This window comes from Canis lupus, chromosome 4, assembly GCF_048164855.1.
Source record: "Canis lupus baileyi chromosome 4, mCanLup2.hap1, whole genome shotgun sequence".
Lineage (NCBI taxonomy): Eukaryota > Metazoa > Chordata > Mammalia > Carnivora > Canidae > Canis > Canis lupus.
Window position 1 is genome coordinate 55585234 of NC_132841.1, and position 21144 is coordinate 55606377.

At 36.9% G+C, this 21144-nt stretch overlaps 1 protein-coding gene across 4 annotated transcripts in view; it reads right to left on the reverse strand.

Annotated features, from left to right (window-relative positions):
- Positions 1-206: 206 nt before the first annotated feature.
- MRPL22 (mitochondrial ribosomal protein L22) overlaps positions 207-21144 on the reverse strand; it is a 38536-nt gene continuing 17598 nt past the window's right edge. For 2 of the 4 annotated variants that reach the window (XM_072824397.1, XM_072824395.1), the window contains exons 3-7: positions 19149-19284; positions 13341-13406; positions 12441-12518; positions 7485-7554; positions 207-501 (exon numbers count right to left, since the gene is read on the reverse strand). In XM_072824397.1, coding sequence (XP_072680498.1) covers positions 290-501; positions 7485-7554; positions 12441-12518; positions 13341-13406; positions 19149-19284 — 562 coding nt within the window. In that variant the 3' untranslated portion in view covers positions 207-289. Of the gene's footprint in view, positions 502-7484; positions 7555-12440; positions 12519-13340; positions 13407-18091; positions 19285-21144 lie in introns of those variants that run through there. The other 2 variants (XM_072824399.1, XM_072824398.1) reach the window with 2 other exon arrangements.

The window sequence follows — 21144 nt, forward strand, 5'->3', positions numbered from 1 at the left end:
CACCTGCTTTTGGAAAGTTAACATTCCCTTCCAAAGGTATTCAAAAAAGCCTTCTGAATTGTAGTGTTACTGTTTAAAGCTGATTTCCCCTTCCAAGTTGCAAATGCACAAATATACCCAGAGGCTCAAAAAAGATGGGCAAAGCCTTATACATATTCATATAAAACAAGCAATTATACTTCATATTGCAATAACTCAATGACAAGTCATAAAAAGCATTTATCTTTAATCTGTTTGTTTTTAAGAAATAAATGGCAAAATATATACACTGTAGAGTCTGAATCCCCCATCACAGAGTGTGAATAATGGTCCGGTTGCGGAGCTCCTGAATATACTCTTTGGCATGGGTGACTGCTGTCTTCCGTGCCTCAGGTGGAGGCGGGGGGCCTTCCACCAACTTCACAAAGTAATGGCAATAAACCTTCTCCATGATCCCAAAGCGTCCTCTGCCATGGTATCGGATGCGTTTCAGGTACTGGCCTCGCCCTGAAGTCGATTCAGCTAGACAGGGAAGACAAAGAGAGTTACAGGAAATGATTACATCCACAAGACTATAGCTCAATCACCTGGGCAATTTTTGTCCTTTCCTTAACTGGATTCTAAGGCCACATGAGTTCATTTGGTGGTGTGAGGAGATTTGTCTCAAAATAGGTATCTCTTGAGTACTTATTAAGGACCTCTATCCTAGGTGTTGGATAAGAGTGAACAAGACTAGCAAGGGCCCTGCCTTCATGCAGCATTCTAGAGAAAGAAAATAAACATGATCATTCCAGTTAGTGACAAGTACAATGAATAAAAACAGTGATGTGATAGAGACTGATGGGGTGTTGGGGGCAACTTCAGACTGGACGGTGTCAAGAGGCATCATTGAGGAAGAGATATTTGATCCAAGACCAGAATGAATCATCTATGCAAATATCTAGGGGCACGGTACTCCAAGGAGAGGTAAAAGCAAGTGCAAAGACCCAATGGTGGGAATGTGCTTGGCTTGTTTTATTTTTTATTTAAATTCAACTTAACATATACTGTTATCACTGGTTTCAGAGGTAGAATTTAGTGATTCATCAGTTGCATATAACACCCAGTGCTCATTACATCACATGCCCTCCTTAATGCCCATCCCCTAGTTACCCCATCTCCTACTAACCTCCCCTCCAATGACCCTCAGCTTGCTCTCTAGAGTTAAGAGTCTCTTATGGACTGTTACCCTCCCTGTTTTCATCTTATTTTTCCTTCTCTTCCCCTATGTTCATCTGTTTTGTTCCTTAAATTACACATGAGTGAAATCATATGGGATTAGTCTTTCTCTGATTTGTTTTGTTTAGCATGATACACTCTAGTTCCATTATGTCATTGCAAATAGTAAGATTTCAATTTTTTGATGGCTGATTAATATGTGTAATGTGTGTATGTGTGTGTGTGTACACCACATCTTCTTTATCCATTTATCTATCAATGGACATCTGGGCTTTTTCTATATTTTGGCTATTGTGGACATTGCTTCTATAAACAATGGGGTACATGTGCCCCTTCGGACCATTACATTCGTAACTTTGGGGTAAACACCTAGTAGTGCAATTCTTAGGTCATAGGGCAGTTCTATTTTCAACTTTTCAACCTCCATACTGCTTTCCAGAGTGGCTGCACCACCTTACATTCCCACGAAGAGTGTAAGAGGGTTCCCCTTTCTCTGCATCCTCACCATCTGTTGTTTCCTGACTTGTTAATTTTAGCCGTTCTGATCAGTGTGCTGGCTTGTTTTAGAAACAGAAAAAAGATCAGCCTGCTGAAGCACAGTAAACAAGGCAAAAAGTGGTACAAACAGGGAAGGAGACCAGTGGTGAAGGCACCGTTACTGAGAGTCCTGAAGGCCGAAGTAAAGAATTTTCATTTCATTCTAACTGTGGTGAGAAGCCCCTGGAACCAAAGATTCCTAAATGCTGGTCCTCTGGCTACATCAGACTAACCCACGGAACATATTTTAAATGCAGATGCCAAGACTCCATCTCTGGAGATTCTAATTTACTATATTTGGGGTGGGTCTTGGAAATTACATTCTGAACCAACACCAATCCCCCTCCCCCAGTAATTCTGTTTTGTGGTCAATTTTAGGAACTCCCACATCACAAGAGCTCCCTCATCTCCCCTCCCTAATTTTTTGCACGTCAATGTCTGACTTTGTAAATTTAAAGAAATTTTTCAAATACTAGTTAAGAAGAAATCTTTTCACCAGTTTTTACCCACAATAAATCAGAGGAGTAACCACTTTCTACTATTTTCTGAATTTTAGTCAGTTACTCCTTGAGTTAATTTAATAAGCCCTTTAAAAAGCCAAAACCTTGGGACACCTGGGTAGCTCAGTGGTTGAGCGCCTCCATTCAGCCCAGCATGTGATCCTGGAGTCCTGGGATTGAGTCCCACATCGGGCTCCCTACACAGAGCCTGCTTCTCTCTCTGCCTATGTCTCTGCCTCTCTCTTTCATGAATGAATAAAATCTTTTTAAAATTTAATTTAATTTAATTTACATAAATAAATAAAAAGCCAAAACCTGTGGGTGGGGGATGGGGTAACTGGTTGATGGGAAATGAGGAGGGCAATTGATGGGATGAGCACTGGGTGTTTGTTATACTATATGTTGGCAAATTGAATTTAAATTTTTAAAAAATGTAAAAAAATAAATACATTTTTTTTTAAAAGCCAAAACCTACAGAAGACATATCAAATTAATCCACTTCAATACTCACCCTTCTTACTGCATTCTTACTGTGACGTAACTTTATAAATATAAGGACTGCATCAAAGTATACCGCGGACAACCCTCTAACTACAGTCCTCTCATGAAATGAGTTTCAGCATAAACATCCTAGCTTGGCCAGAGAGAAAGTGAAGGATGAAAGTGATTAAGAAAACTGCCTAGGGCCTCCGGGAGATAAGGAAAGAACTACTGTCCTTATACCAACTTCATCATTGGGCACTAAAGAAATGTGTTTAAGATTTCCAAAGAGAAAGCCAAATTACACAAATCACTTTAGAATGAAGTACCACTAATTCCTCTAGATCCATCTGTCAGGAGGAAACCTACAAATAAACACAATGACACTAGGAAAAGTGGAGAAATCTTCTAAAAGGCATTTTACAAACACAGTGGCTGCTTCTATCCAAAACTGCAACTCTATTCCACTTGAGCACCCATTTCCAAATACTTTGAGGAAAAGGAACACTACTCCAGTGAAAACAGTATCTGAATTAGGTAACTATGCCGTACTACATAACCTATCCAAGCACAATGATCTGCCTCTCAGGGTCAATGTTAACTACCATTTTCCATCTCCCCCAAACACGTAAGAGCAAATGTCAATATCTGCCAAATGCTAGTCATGATTTCATCCTAAAGCCATAAAATACCATCTGCCTATCTTGTGGCACATAATACCACATTTTTTATGTCAAAACAAAAACATTAATTATTCTGAAACACCAGAATTCTTTAATACACTGTAATGGGAATATGCAACATAGCCACTATGAGGTTTGAATGAAATCAGGACTTAGAGGATTATAGATTCCAAACTGGTTTCTGGTCTCTCCTCCTCAGTCTCTCACACTAATTCTGTATGTTAGGGATTTTAACTGCTTTTGTATAGAATCATCTGTTCTAATTGAAATACGAGTAGGGAGAGATCCAAAACTGTCCCATTCATTCACTCACAAACTATATCTGAGTTCCTGTGAGGTGCCAGGCTCCATCCTGGACTCCAAGGCTGCAGCAGTGACCCAGATATCAAGGAGCTCTTCTGTTTGCCCTATGCCTCACCCTTGGAGACCCCACAGCACAATCTCAAAACCACTGCTTTATAGTTAATAGTCTTAAAACACTGCCTTAATAACATAAATCTCTTACCCCAAAACTTCCTGTGGTTCCTCTTCAATATGAAAACCAAATTCCACAGCCCGTCCTGTTCAGCCCTCTGGATCTAGGCCCAATCCACCCTTTCAGTTTTATCTGCTCAAGGTCAACTCTCTGCTTCCTTCAACTGTTTCACTCACTGGACCACACAATCACTGCTCATTCCAACCTATGTGCCCTAGCTCATGTGGTTACTCCACTCTGAAAACCTTTCTTCCTGGACACTCTTTTGGATACCCAGACACCTATCTTCAAAAGCCAAATTGTTCTAGAAAAATTACATGACTTTTCTAACCAATACTAACATCCTCTTCTCTATTCCTATTTACACATATTACTCTTTTTGGTCCCAAACTATATACTATCTTGTATAAGTGTTCACGTTTAATCTGTAAAAGTCATTTCCTCAACCAATTAGGTCTTTTGTATTGCCCCCAAAGTTTACGTTCAACAAGGAACAGAAATGATTTTGAAATACAACCTCTACTAATTAATATCATTTTCTTCCAATATAGCTACCTCGTAAATTTGCTCAAATTCTAAAATAAGTTTCAAAGTTTTCCAAGTACATACAGTATTAATAATGTATATGGTTTGTTCCCACTCAGAAAAAAACAATTTATGTATATTTCTAAAGGACTACTGCTGTCAAAGAACAAAACTATGTGTGCTAAATGTTTTACATTGCTTTAATAAGATATACCATCCCTAACTACGTGGGCAGTATGCACATGGAAGGTACTCAAATACTTTCTGAATCAAAGAAAAAACATTAAGATATCTCAAAAATGAGAACAGTGTAAAGTATGCCCAAGATGGTGCTCATCTAAAGATGATACCCAACAGGTATGAAGAATATTAAAAATATTGTCAATATTTCCTATTACTGGTATTTAGGGAAATGTGAATCCTGATATTTTAAAATTGGAAACCCTCTTCTCTCTTCATCACTCTTAGCCCAGAAGACTGATTTACAAAGTCAGTCAATCACATTCTCTAAAGTGAATCACTTTAGATGCCATGAATCACTAAGCAGTGACATTTTATTAGTCCATGTCCACTTGTTAAGGTCTATTCACAGTGCCATTAGTCATCATTATAAGTTTGAAAAGGAAATGAATTTTCAAAATCTGTGGTCATGCAACACCAGGTATTAGCTTTAGACTGATGACAGGCATTTGAAGGAATTACCATATAATGAGAACATATGCTACCAAAAAAAGTACTTCCCTTGAAATGCCCATACTTATGTAAGAGACTGAGGAGCCACTGCTGGGCCAAAATTGTAGCCAACATGTGACTAGTCTTTCAAAACTCTAAAAGACATTAATCTACGGAATGAAATGTCTAGTCTAGGTCTTTTCCATGAATACAAGGAGGAAAAGGAGTTTCTCATATTTTATAGGTAAGAATCACTGGGATATTTATTAAACAGCTCCCCAGGCCTCTCCCTTGAGGTTTCAGATCCAGTGGGTCTGTGGTGGGTTCTGGGAATCTGTATTTTTAATAATCTCAAATGATTATCAGGAAACTTTGTTTTTTTTGTTGTTGTTTTTTTTTAAGATTTTATTTATTTATTCATGAGAAACACAGAGAGAGGCAGACACACAGGCAGAGAGAGAAGCAGGCTCCATGCAGGGAGCCTGATGTGGGACTCGATCCCGGGACCCCAGGATCAGGCCCTGGGCAGAAAATAGACGCTCAACCACTGAGCCATCCAGGCACCCCATATCAGGGAACTTTGGCAAATACAGGGATAAATGTCTGACATGTGATGGTAAGATACTTCATCTTCCTGAGGGTATTCATCTTTTTTTTACTCTTCATAAAAGAATTTGGCAGCAAAATATTTAGCAAATGAGCTTTTATAATCATAAGACAAATCCAAACTTATTAGCCCTACTCAAGAAAAGAGATTTTTACACAGAACTGGATGAAAAAAGGGTGCAGGTGCAGTAGAGATTTTTCAGCAGAAATGTGCATAAGGATTGGTTAATTTTATTTTTGCTCAATGGCAACATTGGACTTTGCTCCTTCATTTGGGAAGACAGGATAAAGCTCCTCACCCGTTCTCACTTTACTAAAATTACTGAAAAGGATTTAAAGACAAATTCTATCTCATTTGTATCTGAATTCCATTACAAAGTTTTGTCTGTCAGCTAAGAAAATCCTATTCTTATGAAAATGAATAAAATTAATTAAATTGGATTTGATATTCAGTCTTAAAAAAAGGAAAGGTCACCAAGAGGTTTTAAGCAAATGGTCTTGTTCTTCATCTACTTCATCTCTTCCAATGATTCTGGGCCCTCCCAGCATTATTTATTCATACTTCTCTCAGAAGAAAAAGCTTATGAGTAACTACTATGGCCCTGCATCTTCTGAGATACCATTTTGATTTCTCTCTGCATCTATGCATGTATCAGAATATAATCAGTTATACAAGATTCAGCTTTAAAATAAGATATTTCAATTGAAAATCATAACTCATTTGAATTTCAGGAGTAGGTGTGGCTGCCAGCATCAATTCCAGGTGAGCTGAGGTAGGATTTTAACTTAACCAAAATAAGTATCTCCAGTTAGGACTGAAGTGACATGATAAAGTAGAATTTGGATGATTTGTTTTTACTCTAATTGTTGAAAAATCATAATGCACAACTGATTTCTCCCATAATGATTTGGCCTCTTCTCTATTTGGAAAGCAGCAGTCCCCTGTATCATGAGTTTAAAAGATCTTCAGTTCTTCTCATACATAGGTTTGGCAGATTGAGAAAATTTTGCTTCGACATCAACATCTTTGTTTGATTACAAAACTGCTGAGGTTAGGAGTAATTGCTGCTGAAGTGAAAGGAAAACAGTAACTCCACCTACCGTTCCACTTGACTGTGGTGTTGGGAGGGGGTAAGGGAGGTTTGTAACAAGCGTTGATCTCTTTCTAGAAAAAAAAAATCCTTTACATTTATACGGAGCATCATGCTTCCCAAAGCATTTTCACTTACATTAATTTAATTTGATATAGAACAAGCATAGAAAACCTGAGATAATGCTTCAGAATGTAATAACAAAGGGAAACAAACACATCTGGGTCATCTGCGTCTTGGCTTTTACCACTCAACAGATTTTCCATTCTGGTAATTGGAAGGTTAAATTCGGGACACCTTTATGGATTAGGCACCTGGCTTGGCACATTATAAACAGATTTTTTTTAAAGTCCACATGTGATTCTTCATTTACCTCCTTCATTTTAAAAAAATCAGTTCTGTTCCCTCTTAGTTTTATTGTGATTAAAGGACTACTCCAAGTACCATCATTTTGGTATCCATTATTAAATAATTATTAGCAATAGGTTCCATGATCTCACTTGCATTACAGAACAGGTAACAATAAAGCAGTGAGGTTATTACCATTTATAACAGATTAACATTAGCATGCTGAAGGCAGAAGAATAAGCTATTATCAGCAATTTTCACTGGCAAACCCAGTCTTAAGTAGTTAGATATCAAAGACTATTGTTAGATAATGAACTTGGCATCACTATTGGAAGACATTTTCCAATGCTAAGAATATTAAATATCTTACCTATATATAAATTGGATCTGAATTCCACATTGTGGTCTCTCACTGCCATATCTTGTGCTTCTAAGAGAATCTTAAACAAAGAAAAGACAGGCATTGATATGGCTGACCCTGAGCTAAAACAGAATTAAATATCTCATTTCTTGTTATCACTACGACAGCTAATCACATGCCTCTGTTTTATAGTTAATTTTTAAAAGAGAACATTAAATGATAACAGTACTGAGGGGAAGGGATGCACTGAGCTTTCTTCCCTCAGACAAGAACTGCAAATGCAGGCAACATGGCTCATCCTGCTAACTGTACAATGGGATATATGAGCTGTAAAAGAGGAAACAACAGGGCAGCCTGGGAGGCTCAGCGGTTTAGTGCCGCCTTCAGCCCAGGGCGTGACCCTGGAGACCCGGGATTGAGTCCCACGTCGGGTTCCCTGAATGGAGCCTGCTTCTCCCTCTGCCTGCGTCTCTGCCTCTCTCTTTCCTCTCTGTGTAAAAAAAAAAAAAAAAAAAAGGAAACAACACTAATAGTAACAGTACCCTTGATGATGAACATTATGTCTTTGAGTCAGAGACTCATTAAAAAGTTCAAGAGGCTTAAGAGCTAAATCTTACTGAAAAATTCTTAAACTCTGGATCCAAAATAACCATTAAACATCAAACAAGTAGAGAAAATCATACTTGAAAATTTGAATAATTATTAAATCTATTCTCTGTAGATATTTTGAATTAAGGTAACCTGCTCCAGAACACATTTTTAAAAACAGCACAATTGTCAAAATAACAGAAACCATGGAGAGCCTGGGTGTCTCAGCTGGGTAGGCATAAACTCTCAATTTCAGCTCAGGTATTGATCCCAGAGTCATGAGATCAAGCCCCACATCAGGCTCCGTGCTCAGCAGAGTCTGCTTGGGATTCTCTCTCCCTCTTTCTATCTCTGCCCCTTCCCTTGCTTGCTCATGCACACACTCTCTCTCAAATAAATAAAATCTTTTAAGAAAAAGAAAAAAAAAAACAGATCTTTCATTCATTTAAAGATAAAGAATACAATACAAAGTTGAGTACACAAAAGATACTTAGTAACTGCATTCTGAACTAAATTAAATATAGGCATTACAATGGAACCTCTTCAAGCCTGAACCCATCAATCTCAACTAGTGAACTACTAAACTAAAAATATCTGGCTTTAAGGGAGAATTAACTGAAATGTAGAAAATACTACTGATATCCCCAGATGTCCTCAACCCAGCTTTTTGAAAAGGACATCATGTATCCACATCAAGGAAGATAGGAAGTGTAGGGACATGGTTTAGGGGAGAAATGGATTTCAGGTACTGCACAGGAAAGGGAACCATGGTTGTAAATAAGAGTGAGAGAGGAGCACATGGAGGAATGAACAAGAATGTTTCCCCATAACCACTGGCTTGGAAAACAAGAGGGGCTGAATTTCGTGACTTCTTACAAGCCGTGGGGGGCTTAAAGCCTGGAGTTTTAATGGTCAGCAGGCATGGCATGATAGGGATAGACCCCACGGGGGAACTGCACTACTCTTGGAGAGAAGGCAGGCAAACATCCCAGGGGCAGGCATCATGGAAATAGTGATTGGAAGAGCACCTAGGACCTCCAGTGGGAAGATCATTCGCTCTTCTCCGAGCACTTCCTTGAGAAGCAGTGTTCATAGAGACCTCTGGAAACAAAGGAGATGGCTGGCACCATTTCCTTCCCTACCCCTCAGCATGAACTCAGAGACACCTGAGGGTTTGAAACAGCTCAGCACTAGCACTGGCTGCCTAATTTGCTTCCATCAAGCCCCAATCCGCTGTGCTCTGGTGGGACTGCCCCTCTCAGTCAAGCTTGCCTCAGACCCAGCCTGGCAGGCCCTTCCCCCAGAAGACCAGCACAAACCCCTGCCCATACCATGTCTCCTGACCAGAGAGTTTTGCAGGGCCTTAGTTCCAGCAGAGGTGGTAACAGGTCTCATTTCACAAGCAGACCAGAGCATATCTAATTAGAACTTGCCACATTCAAGCAAGGGATGAAATATGGCCCACAAAAGAAAAGGAGAGGCTCTGCAGGTGACTCAAAGGACAGAACAGCCAGAACGCAACAGCAGAGTACACAAAGCACACAGACACTTCCTGAAGTACTAGGCCCTGGGCACTACATGGTCTCTTCTTTATAAGGTCAATACTTTCAGGAACAGGAGACATAACTGGCTTTTCTAACACAGAAGAAGGCAGAGACTTACATAGAATGCCAAGATGGAGGAATTTATTCCAAATAAAAGACCAAGATAAGGCCATGGATAGAGATCTAAACAAAGCAGATATAAGTAACATGCCTGATGAAGAATTTAAAGCAATGATTATAAGACACTCACTGCACCTCAGAAAAGAATGGAACACATCAGTGACAGCCTTAGCACAGAGATAGAAGAATTAAAAAAAAAAAAATCAGAGATGAAGATACAATAAAAGAGATTGGAAATAGGCCTGATCCAATCAACAGCATGCTGGAAGAAGAAAAGGAACAAATTAGTGACCTAGAAGACAAAATAATGAAAAATAATGAACCTGAACAAAAGAGAGAAAGAGTAATTATGGAACACAAGAATTGAGTTAGGGAACTCAGTGACTCCATCAAACAAAACAACATTCGTGTTATAGGAGTCCAAGAAGAGAGAGAAGAGGGGGAAGAAAATTTATTTCCAGAAACAATAGCAGAAAACTTCCCTAATCTGGGGAAGGAAACAGACATCTAGACCCAGGAAGCACTGAGAACTCCCATCAAAATCAACAAAAGCAGGTCAACACCAACACATATTATATTTAAATTTGGAAAATATAGTGAAAAATAAAAAATTTCAAAAGCAGCAAGACAAAAAAGTCCTTTACTTACAAGGAAAAACCCATAAGGCTAGCTGAGATTTCTCAACAGAAACTTGGCAAGTCAGAAGGGAATGACATGGTATGTTTATTGTGCTGCATAAGAAAAATCTGTAGCCAAGAATACCTATCCAGCAAGGCTATAATTCAAAATAGGAGAGGTAGAGTTTTGCAGACAAACAAAAACTAAAGGAATTCATGACCACTAAACCAGCCCTGCAGGAAATATTAAAGGGAACTCTTTGAGCACAAAGGAGAGATCAGAAGTGACAAAGACAAGAAAGGATCAGAGAAAATCTCCAGAACAACAAAACAAGTAGTAAAATTACAATAAATATATATCTATCAATAATTACTTTAAAAAATAATTACTTTGAACATGAATGGACTAAACACTCCAATCACAGACAGAGGGTGTCAGAATGAACAAAAAAAACAACACCCATCTACATGCTGCCTATATGAGACCCATTTTAGTCCTAAAGATATCTGCAGTTGAAAGTGAGAGGTGGAAAAACATTCATCACACAAATGAATCTCAAAAGAAAGCCATAGTAACAATACTTTTATCAGGCAAACTGGACTTTAAAACAAAGACTGTTAAAAAAAAGACGAGGGTATTATATAATCATTAAGGGGATAAGAAGCTATAACAATAAGAAGCTATAACAATTGTAATTATTTACGCACCCAACATGGGAGTACCCATATATACAAAACAATTAATAACTAACATAAAGGAACTAAAGGATAATATTACAGTAACAATAGGGGACTTTAAATCCCTCTTAACAATAGACAGATCATTTAAACTGAAAATCAACAAGGGAACAATGGCCTTGAATGACACACTAGAACAGATGGATTTAACAGACATATTCAGAACACTACATCTTAAAGTACAGAATATATATTGTTTTCAAATACACATGGAATATTCTCCAGAATAGATCATATATTATGTCACAAAACATATCTCAACAAACACAATAAAACTGAAATCCCACCATGCACCTTTTCTAAAGACTATAACCACAAGAAAAAAATTTGGAAACACCACAAATACAGGGAGGCTAAACAACATGGCTCCTAAACAGTGAATAGGTCAACCAGGAAATCAAAGAAGAAATTTTTAAAAACAGGAAAAGAAATGAAAACACAACAGTCCAAAACCTTTGGGATGCAGCAAAAGCAGTCCTAAGAGGGAAGTACATAGCAATATAGGCCTACCTCAAGGAAGAAAAAACTCAATAAACAATTTAATCTTATACCTAAAGGAGCTAGAAAAAGAACAAACAAAGCCTAGAGCCAACAGAAGGAAGTAAATAAGATTAGAGCAGAAATAAATGATATACAAACTTTAAAAACAATAGAACCGATCAAAGAAACCAGGAGCTGGCTCTCTGAAAAAATTAATAAAATTGATATACCTAAAAAAAAAAAAAAACATACCATGTACCTAGAATTAAGTCAGCATGAGTACCAATTAGCACATTTGTATGTAGTGACTTAGCTACATTCAGAGCTAGAAGGGTCTTTAGAAATCATTTAATCCAATTCCATCCAGTTTACAAATAAGAAAAATGGTACCAGACAGGTTAAGTGTTTTACCCATCATCACAATAGAAACTGTCACAGAAAAGATTAGATTCTAAGTCTCCTGAATCCCAGGTAAGTGCTCTTTCCAACTCGATTAGTTATAAAATCATAAGCTCTCAATTGTGGAATTAACCAAAAAAACAGCAGTCACCAAAAACAAACAAACAAAAAAAAAAACAAATCAATCTTCTAAAAAAATCATATCAAGTCCCAAATCATTAAAACAAAGATTTATCACTTCATAGACAAATAGTAAAAAAAATGAATAAATGTCTGGTGCCAATAAAAGCATCTCCAGAGAAAAAATATACTTAAGACTATAACATTCCTAAGGTATAAGGAGGACATTAATAAAACTGAATGCCTTAAATCTGTACTATATGAACTATGTACTTACAGCAGGGAACTCAGGCTTTAGGCTGAGCTTACTAACACCAGCAAAACAGCTATGCACTCCCTCCCTACAAATCTTAGTTTACCTCTTTAATTATTTGGGCCCCCTTTTTGTCACTGAATTCCAACTGAGCCAAAGCCTGGTCAATGGACATTCCTCGTATCTAGAATTAAAGGGTAACAGATAAGAGAAGATAAATTAGTTTACAAAGTCAATGTTCCCTTTTCAGTGAAAAGCAAAAGCCTTACATAATACAAATAACTTCTAAAAATAGCTAACTAGTTATATGTCAATTACATCTCAATAAAACTGGGGGAGGGGCTCTGACTTAAAAAAATAAAAATAGCTAACGTAGGCAGAGAAGAAAAGTTTGAGAACAGATGCAACCCTTTTTAAGTCAAAATCAAACTTAAATGTTTTAACCATAAAACTGAGAACCGAGATTATAAATGTTTTAGTAATATTGAGAGCAGACATGAGAGAACACAGGGTGGCGAGCATCACACTAGGTATGAAAGACCATCTTTTTTGCAGGATAAGTGTATTATATGTTTATATCTGGGGCTTTGTCTTCTCTCATAGATAAATTTCATTCTCCTGGGGAAAATCTTAAAAAGCAATGGTTTTGAAATTTGAATCAACTTTATTTTTTTGAATCAACTTTTAAGATAAATAAGCTTGTTTCCTACATTCTCTCAGAGTACAGATTACAGAGTACAGTGCTTTTGTTCTTAATATCCATGTATCCAATGTGATTTAGTTCCTCAGAAAAAAGGTAAAAATTAAGCAGAATCACTCATTTCTGAGCAAATCATTCGTGTATTACCTAACAACTGTCTGAAACTGTAATTATATTCCTCACTTTCTGGAAAAATCAGGGTGATTTTTTTCAATTTTTCAAATTGCAGAGGAAAATTCAAATTGTGGGGGAAATTTCAAATACTTCTTTTCCTAAGTATTATATGGTAATGTCATTTTAGCTTACCAATTTTGCCAAATACCACATCTTGTCTTTGCTGTATTTTATTTGCCTTCGACAATGGTAGATTTCCTTACAAATAGGGAAAAGGAAAAACAAGTTAGCAAATTGATCAAAATAATAACATACACTGTTAATAAAGCTTTAACTTTTTATGCCTAATGAAAATGTTGCCACAAGAAATAATGACATTATTAAGAATTTGGAGATTTTTTTCTCTACATACACTAAGTTGTATTTTTCCAGTCTCACTATGTTAAAAAGATCATTAAGACAGTAACAGAAACTACGAATGGCCACATCGTGCCAATATTTGTAACATTTCTATCCAAAGGAATAGTAAAAGATCTAAATGAAAACATTTAGCTGGCTAAAGAAACAAAAGAAAAGGTACAATAAGAAAAAAAAGTTTCCTGTTATTGGAGAGAATAAGAGAATAGGGTGAAATGGACAAAATAACAGATTTCACAGGATATTGTAAGTGTCTGGTCAAGAGCAAGAGCAAAGGTCCTAGACTCAGACTGCCTGGGTCTGAATTCTAGTTCTACTCTCTACAAGCTACAGAACCCAAGCTCTTTTACCTCTCTGCCCAAGCTTCCTCTTTTTTTTAATGAAGATAATAGTACCAGCCTCATAAAAATATAGTAAGAATTAAAGAAAATAATCTATGCAAAGAAAGCATTTTGCAGTGCCTAGAACCTGGTAAGATCTTAGTAAATATCAGTTTTTATTATCTTCTCTTTAGAGTAGTAAATATATCCCATTTAAATGTTTAATCAATCATCCATTACATAATTTACAGTTCACAAAGTACTTTCTAAACCCATTATTTCATTTGACCTAACTCTATGAGTTGGGAGAAAAAACACTTTACAATCCTTTTACAGGGGTGCCTGGATGGCTCAGGTGGTAAAGCATCATACTCTTGGTTTTGGCTCTGATCATGATCTCAGGATCATGGGATTGAGCCCTGAATTGAGCTCCCTTCTCAGTGTGGAGTCTGCTTGAGATTCTCTCTCTCTCCCTGCTCTCCCCTCCGACTCACTCACTCTCTTTCTCTCAAATAAATAAAATTTTTTAAAAGAATAATCCTTTCCCTGGTAAAAACCAGGAAAAAAAAAATCAGACAAATCAAGTGACTTAGCCAAGATTGCAAAGCTTGTGAGAGACAAAGCTGGAAGTCAAAGTGCCATACAGAGAAGTATATGAAGTGCCTAACACAATGTCTGGTAAGTGTATCTTTAAAGTTCCCCTATGACTGTAAAACCCAACTTCTTTCCACTACTACACCATATTGCTCCTTTAAAATAATTAGAAAACATTTGTCAAGGCAAACAATAGCAAGGGAGACTTCAGAACTTGCTAACATTCTGACTTCTGCTGGAAATTTTCAAATGCCTGAGAAACAGCAGAGTTTTCCCAAGGGGCCATCTTTTAATATGTAGCAGATTTCATTTCAGTTCCAATAGAAGCTGACAGACTGAAAACTGTAGCAATAGCCTAATTACATTTTCAGCAATAAAGTGTCCAGGGGAGCACTGGAGAGGAAAGAAGAACTGTCATGACTGATAATATTCATCTGTGAAAATTAATACACTCAATAAAATCTTTTGTGTAAGAAACCCTTCAATTCTTGGTTTCTCATAGTGGGCTATCTCCAAACCTGAATTGTATATGATTATCTTCAAATTTTGTAACAAAGATATTGTACTCCTGGCAAGAGCATGGGGAAAAAAGGAATCAAGTATTTAACAAAAAAGAAAAGTTATTCAATCATTTTCTTTTAAAACAAAAAGCTCAACATTTCCTTTAGGCAGGTGCAATGTCTAAAGGCATTTTCTAAACACAAGCCAGACAAACCTATCATTGCAAATAGATAAAGTGGCAAAGAGAGATCAGAAGGCTCAGTTAAATGTCACTATTAACCAACCTATACAGTAAATTAGATAAAGTTAGGATCTAATGTGCAAGATAGTTATTCAAATGAAATGAAAGCCTAAGTTGCAAAATGTCTAAACCACTAACTTCCAAAGAAACTAATTTATTTTGCATATAACTAAACGATAAAAAAAAATTGTCTGGGATCCCTGGATGGCTCAGTGGTTTAGCACTTGCCTTTGGCCCAGGGCGTGATCCTGGGGTCCCAGGATCGATTCCAGCATCAGGCTCCCTGCCTTGAGCCTGCTTCTCCCTCTGCCTGTGTCCCTGCCACTCTCTCTGTGTCTTTCATGAATAAATAAATAAAATCGTTAAAAAAAAAAAAATTATGACCTAATGGGGCACATGGGTGGCTCTCAAGCATCCAACTCTTGATTTTGACTCAAGTCATTATCTCAGGGTCATTGAAATTGAGTCCTGCATTGGGCTCTGTGCTGGGCATAGAGCCTGCTTGAGATTCTCTCTCTCCTTTTCTCTCTGCCCCTCTCCCCTAATTTTCCTCCCCATCCATGCACACTCTCACTCAAAAAAAAAAAAAAAAAAGAAGTGTTGCCTAATAAAAGTCCAAACTAGAGCTTTCCAGGATGCACACAATGATTTCTAAGTATGACTTATCAGTATGTCAATTAATCCATAAATTAAAAACATCCTCTTATAGAAATGGGTGTTCAAATAGTTTTAATATAGTCTCACTATATTTTTAGTTTATTTAATATAGCTTTCTTCACAGATAGTGCAAAAGTAAACTCAAGCCCAAATTAACAAGGCCTATTATGTAGAAAACCATTTAATTTTTTTCTGGCTCATTTTCTTTACCCTGATGTAGCCACAAGTAAGATAAAGTCTACAGGAGTATACGCTATTTGGAAATTGATGTTAGCTAAATTAGAAAAAGTCTTAAAAATAATAGGAATGGCCTAAATGTGCCTAAATTGGTGACATGCATTTTAATTTATTGCTATAGGATTTATTCACTACTGATCCACTATTATTTAACTTCATATTTCAGGGACGCCTGGGTGGCTCAGCGGTTGAGCACCTGCCCCTGGCTCAGGGCATGATCCATGGTCTCAGGATCGAGTTCCACATAGGGCTCCCTGCATGGAGCCTGCTTCTCTTTCTGCCTACATCTCTGCCTTTCTCTGTGTCTTTCATGAATAAATAAATAAAATCTTAAAAAAAAAAACTTCATATTTCAATGCTGAATATCAGAATGAGAACAGTAAATATTATTTGACTCCCTTTTATTTTTTTTCTAAGATTTTATTTATCCGTTTATTTGAGAGAGAGACAGAGTGCACAAGAGAGAGAGCGAGTATGAGGCTGGGGAGGTAGGAGGGACAGAGGAAGAGAGACTGTTAGGATGACCCTGACACAAGGCTTGATCTCACGTCCCTGAGATCATGACCTGAGCCAAAACCAAGAGTTGGACGCCTAACTGACTGAGCCACCCAGGTGTCCCTATCTGACCTCCTTTTAAATTAGGGATAAAACTAGTTTTTAAAATGTTTGCAGTTAGCAGATTGGCAAGTACAAGGTCACACTGCTGCACATAATGACAGTATAAGAACTATGTGGCTAGGTATGCAAACTACTCCATTATTAAGCTAGGTATTTAATGAAGGACATTAATATTTCACTCATAACAGGTACAAACGCACCACTGTCAATTTACTAAACACTATTTAGAGTCGGAAAATGTTATTTTCTAAAAGTCATAATTTGTTCCCAAGAGGATTACTCAAACAAAATCTGTGATCTACTTGTTAACTACTTGAATTTTGCCATTTGGGATATATCTTTTTTTTTTTTTTTTTTAATTTTTTTTTATTTATTTATGATAGTCACAGAGAGAGAGAGAGAGAGGCACAGAGACATAGGCAGAGGGAGAAGCAGGCTCCATGCACTGGGAGCCTGATGTGGGATTCGATCCCGGGTCTCCAGGATCGCGCCCTGGGCCAAAGGCAGGCGCCAAACCGCTGCGCCACCCAGGGATCCCGCCATTTGGGATATATCTTAAAGTGCATTTAGTTTAATGCCAAAAAGACTAGTACCATGAAATACAAATTTTTTCTTTTAGATTCTGGACCTGACAAATGTCATGATGTCTTTCTCAATTAACATCTAGGTTCGGGGCAGCCCAAGTGGCTCAGCAGTTTAGCGCCGCCTTCAGCCCAGGGCGTGATCCTGGAGACCTGGGATCAAGTCCCACATCGGGCTCCCTGCATGGATCCTGCTTTTCCCTCTGCCTGTGTCTCTGCCTCTCTCTCTCTGTCTCTCATGAATAAATAAAATCTTTAAAAAAAAATCTAAATTCAAAGAGCTCAACAAAGCTCATTAATAATAGGAAATTTTTTATTTATGATATTCATAAAAATATGTCACTCCTCCTAAACATTGTTAATTATAAAATTAGCACAGATTCTGCCACAAATCTAACTTTTAAGTTCTGATGGTAAGATAAAATATGGAAGTTAGAAAGTTATACACTTGAACTATTAGCATCTTTTTCTCTTTTATTCCCCAAAGAAGTGGGAGCTCTCTAAATCAACAAATTAACTCCTCTAAGAAAAAAAAGAAAACATAAAACTGTACTAACTCAGACCAATACTTGGCAACTGAATCCTAATGAAAGGCAAGCTGTCAAATTCCTATAAAAACTAAGCAAATAACATTACTTAGATGATACTGATTATACAGTAGCCTTAAATCCCAAAGGCCTTTAAAAGATGTTTTCTAAACTGAATGACTTATAATTAACACTACTGATTCTATTAATATTTATTAATTAATAATTAATTCTATTTCTAAGCACTTACCACAGTTTATTTTCTTAAGGATTTAAATGTTACCATCTTGTTTATGCCGTCATTACTTGTCTAAGCTTTGTGACAGATACCTATGTATTCCACAGCAAATTCCCATTAAGCTGGAAATTAGTCTTGTATCTCAGGCTAGAACTCTCACAAGCAGTTTGGAGGATAAAAGAATTCCAAGCAGCTAAAGATGAGATAAAATTCAGTATCTCTGAAAGCAATTCAATGATTAAATTCAAACCTTAGTTCAAAGCTTCGTGAATTACAAACACAAAAAAAATCACAACTAAGTGTGTCTATGTTCAAATTTAAAATGTTGGCAAACCACACATATGATTTAAATATGGTTTACAGTTTAAGTCATTCTTGCCAACCCCTCGTGCTTCACTACCAAGAATGCATTAGCAAGCCTCTTAAGAGTCAAAAATCTGTCAGGATACCTCAAGTTATTAGCTTAGTTTTAGAGTTAAAGCTCCCAAAAGAAGGCTAGGTCAAGGCAAACACATAAGTAAAACAGACAATCTTTTAAAACTACCAAGAAGGGTGACAGGCAATGAGGAGGGCACTTGATGGGATGAGCACTGGATGTTATACTGTATGTTGGCAAACTGAACTTAAATTTTAAAAATGTAAAACAAAAAAAAAAAAAAAAAAACCCTATCCACAACAAAAATAAATAAATAAAAATAAAACTACCAAGAAGATAAATGTAGAACAACTTCTGTATCGATCAAATGATCACACAAATTGAGGTATACTTTTTCCCTTCCTTCACATGGAACAGTATATCAATGCTAGTCATGTAAGAGTAAAAGCTCTTTATCAAAATTAGGAGATTCTTTCTTTAAAAAAAAAATATTTGAGAGAGAGCACTCGTGCATGAGTGGGGAGGAGCAGAGGGAGAAAGAATATGAAGCAGACTCTGCACGGAGTGCAGAGTCCAATGCAGGGCTCATTCCCATGACCACGAAATCATGACTTGAGCCAAAACCAAAGTCAGATGCTCAACCAACTGAGCCACCCAGGTGCCCCAAGAGATTATTTCTACCCACAAACTTACTGCTGGTCTCCGAGGTTCTCCAGGCAACTGTGGAGGATAAACAATTTTATTCTTCTTTTCCCATTTTCGAGAAATGTCCAGAGACCCACTCGTGTGGATATATGACTGGGGTAAAACATTGTGAGATGAGAGAAGCCTATAAAACAAAAAACACTTAGAATTTTTTCCAGAGCTTATGTATCTCCTGAACCACATCAGCTCTATTTTGATCAAAATTATTTAAGGATTGCAAGTGTAGAGTCTAGATGTATTCATTAATAGAGAACAATTTTACATAAAATACCACAAAAATCTAGTTCACTGCAAAATAAGAATAAAAAGTTGATAACTAGCATAATCAAATAATAAACAGTAATTAACTCAAGATCTCTTGCCCTGACTGGCCAGAAAATACTAACTCTCTAATAGAAGTCAGCTTAGTCCTAAAATAGACTTAAAGAAGACACAATGGATCCCTGACCTGACCTGTAGAATTCCTCAATTTTGGTAAGTAGGCAAGACAAATCACAATATTTTGTAATCCCTAAGAAATTAATGGATAAAGGTGGCATTATTTGCCTCCTGAGGAAAGAACTCACTACCCACCGTCCATGAAGTAGTCTCTCTACAAAAAACAAACCTGAATTAATTAAGTTTCTAGATTCAATACAGGAAATACAGAGACAGGGGAACATGTTTAGCAATAGGAGATGGATGTGCTCAGCAAAATTCAAGCCGTACAAATTCTACAAGACAAACAGCCTTCAATAAACTACAACAGGAAAAAGAAAGAGCTGAATAAAGAACCTACTGATTAAGACTTAAGAGAAATATCGATTAATTTCAATATGTAGATTATTATAATTTTAAAAGTACAACAGTTATTTAACCATTGGAAATCTGAACATTAACTGGATATTGGTTACTTCTTAATGAGTTATATAGTTAAATATTTACTGATTAAATAGTATGCTATATGGGATTTGTTTCAAAATATGATAGAATAGGGGCCAATGATAAAACAAGACTGGCCATGAGTTATTGTTGAAGTTGGGTTCATGAGGGTTCATCATATTATCTACTTTTTTTATATCTAGGTATATCCAAATAACACACAAACTTGGTGTTTCCCTACTATAGAGAATATAGAGTCTAAACTCCTAGGAAGACACAAAAGGCCTTTTATAATCTAACTTGAAACTGGGCATCTTGGCTCATCTAACCTTATGGCCAGGCCACAGAGACATTCATTGTTCCCTGAACAAACCATCTATTTTCAGATCTTTATACTTTTGATTATATTGTTTCTTCCTTAATCATTGTCTCCTGAATGAAACACTTATCCTGTTTTAAGCTCTAGCTCAAATGTCACCTCAATGCAAGGCATCACTAGATCCCTTCTCCCAGACAACCATTCTCTCCACTATCTTTGTACTCTGTTCTTGCCAGCCATGGAGCAGTGAGTTGGGACTATGGTACTGTAAGGTGGCTATAGAATGAGTTCCTGTAGTAAGTGTATAGATTTGAGCCTTCTGAGGGCAAGCATAACATCCTCTGTATTCCAGCACTAAGGACAATATCTGGCACATGGATACAGAGTAAATATTTAACCTAGACTTAAATATTCAAAGTTGTTGTAAATTGGCAGATGTTCACACAATTTATGCAACTGGATAATACATTTAGCAAGGCCTTTGTTTTTAATTTTAAAACCATTTAGACTAAAGGATTTTATTTTTTTTTCATGTTTAACAATCTTTAATTCAAATGTGAAAGTTCAGTACAAGCCATTTGTAGGGCTTGGGACTTGTTCTTTTAAAAACAAGAATGGAGGAATGCGACAGAATGATTTTTCCACTTTTCTTCAGAAACTTTCAAGGAAAGGATAGATCATAGGGCCATAAAGATCCATTTAGTCATACCCACTTTCTCCCCTATCAATAGTCTTTCACCCATTCCATAATCTTAATACACATTCCTGAAGAAAGATTTACAGGGATCCCTGGGTGGCGCAGCG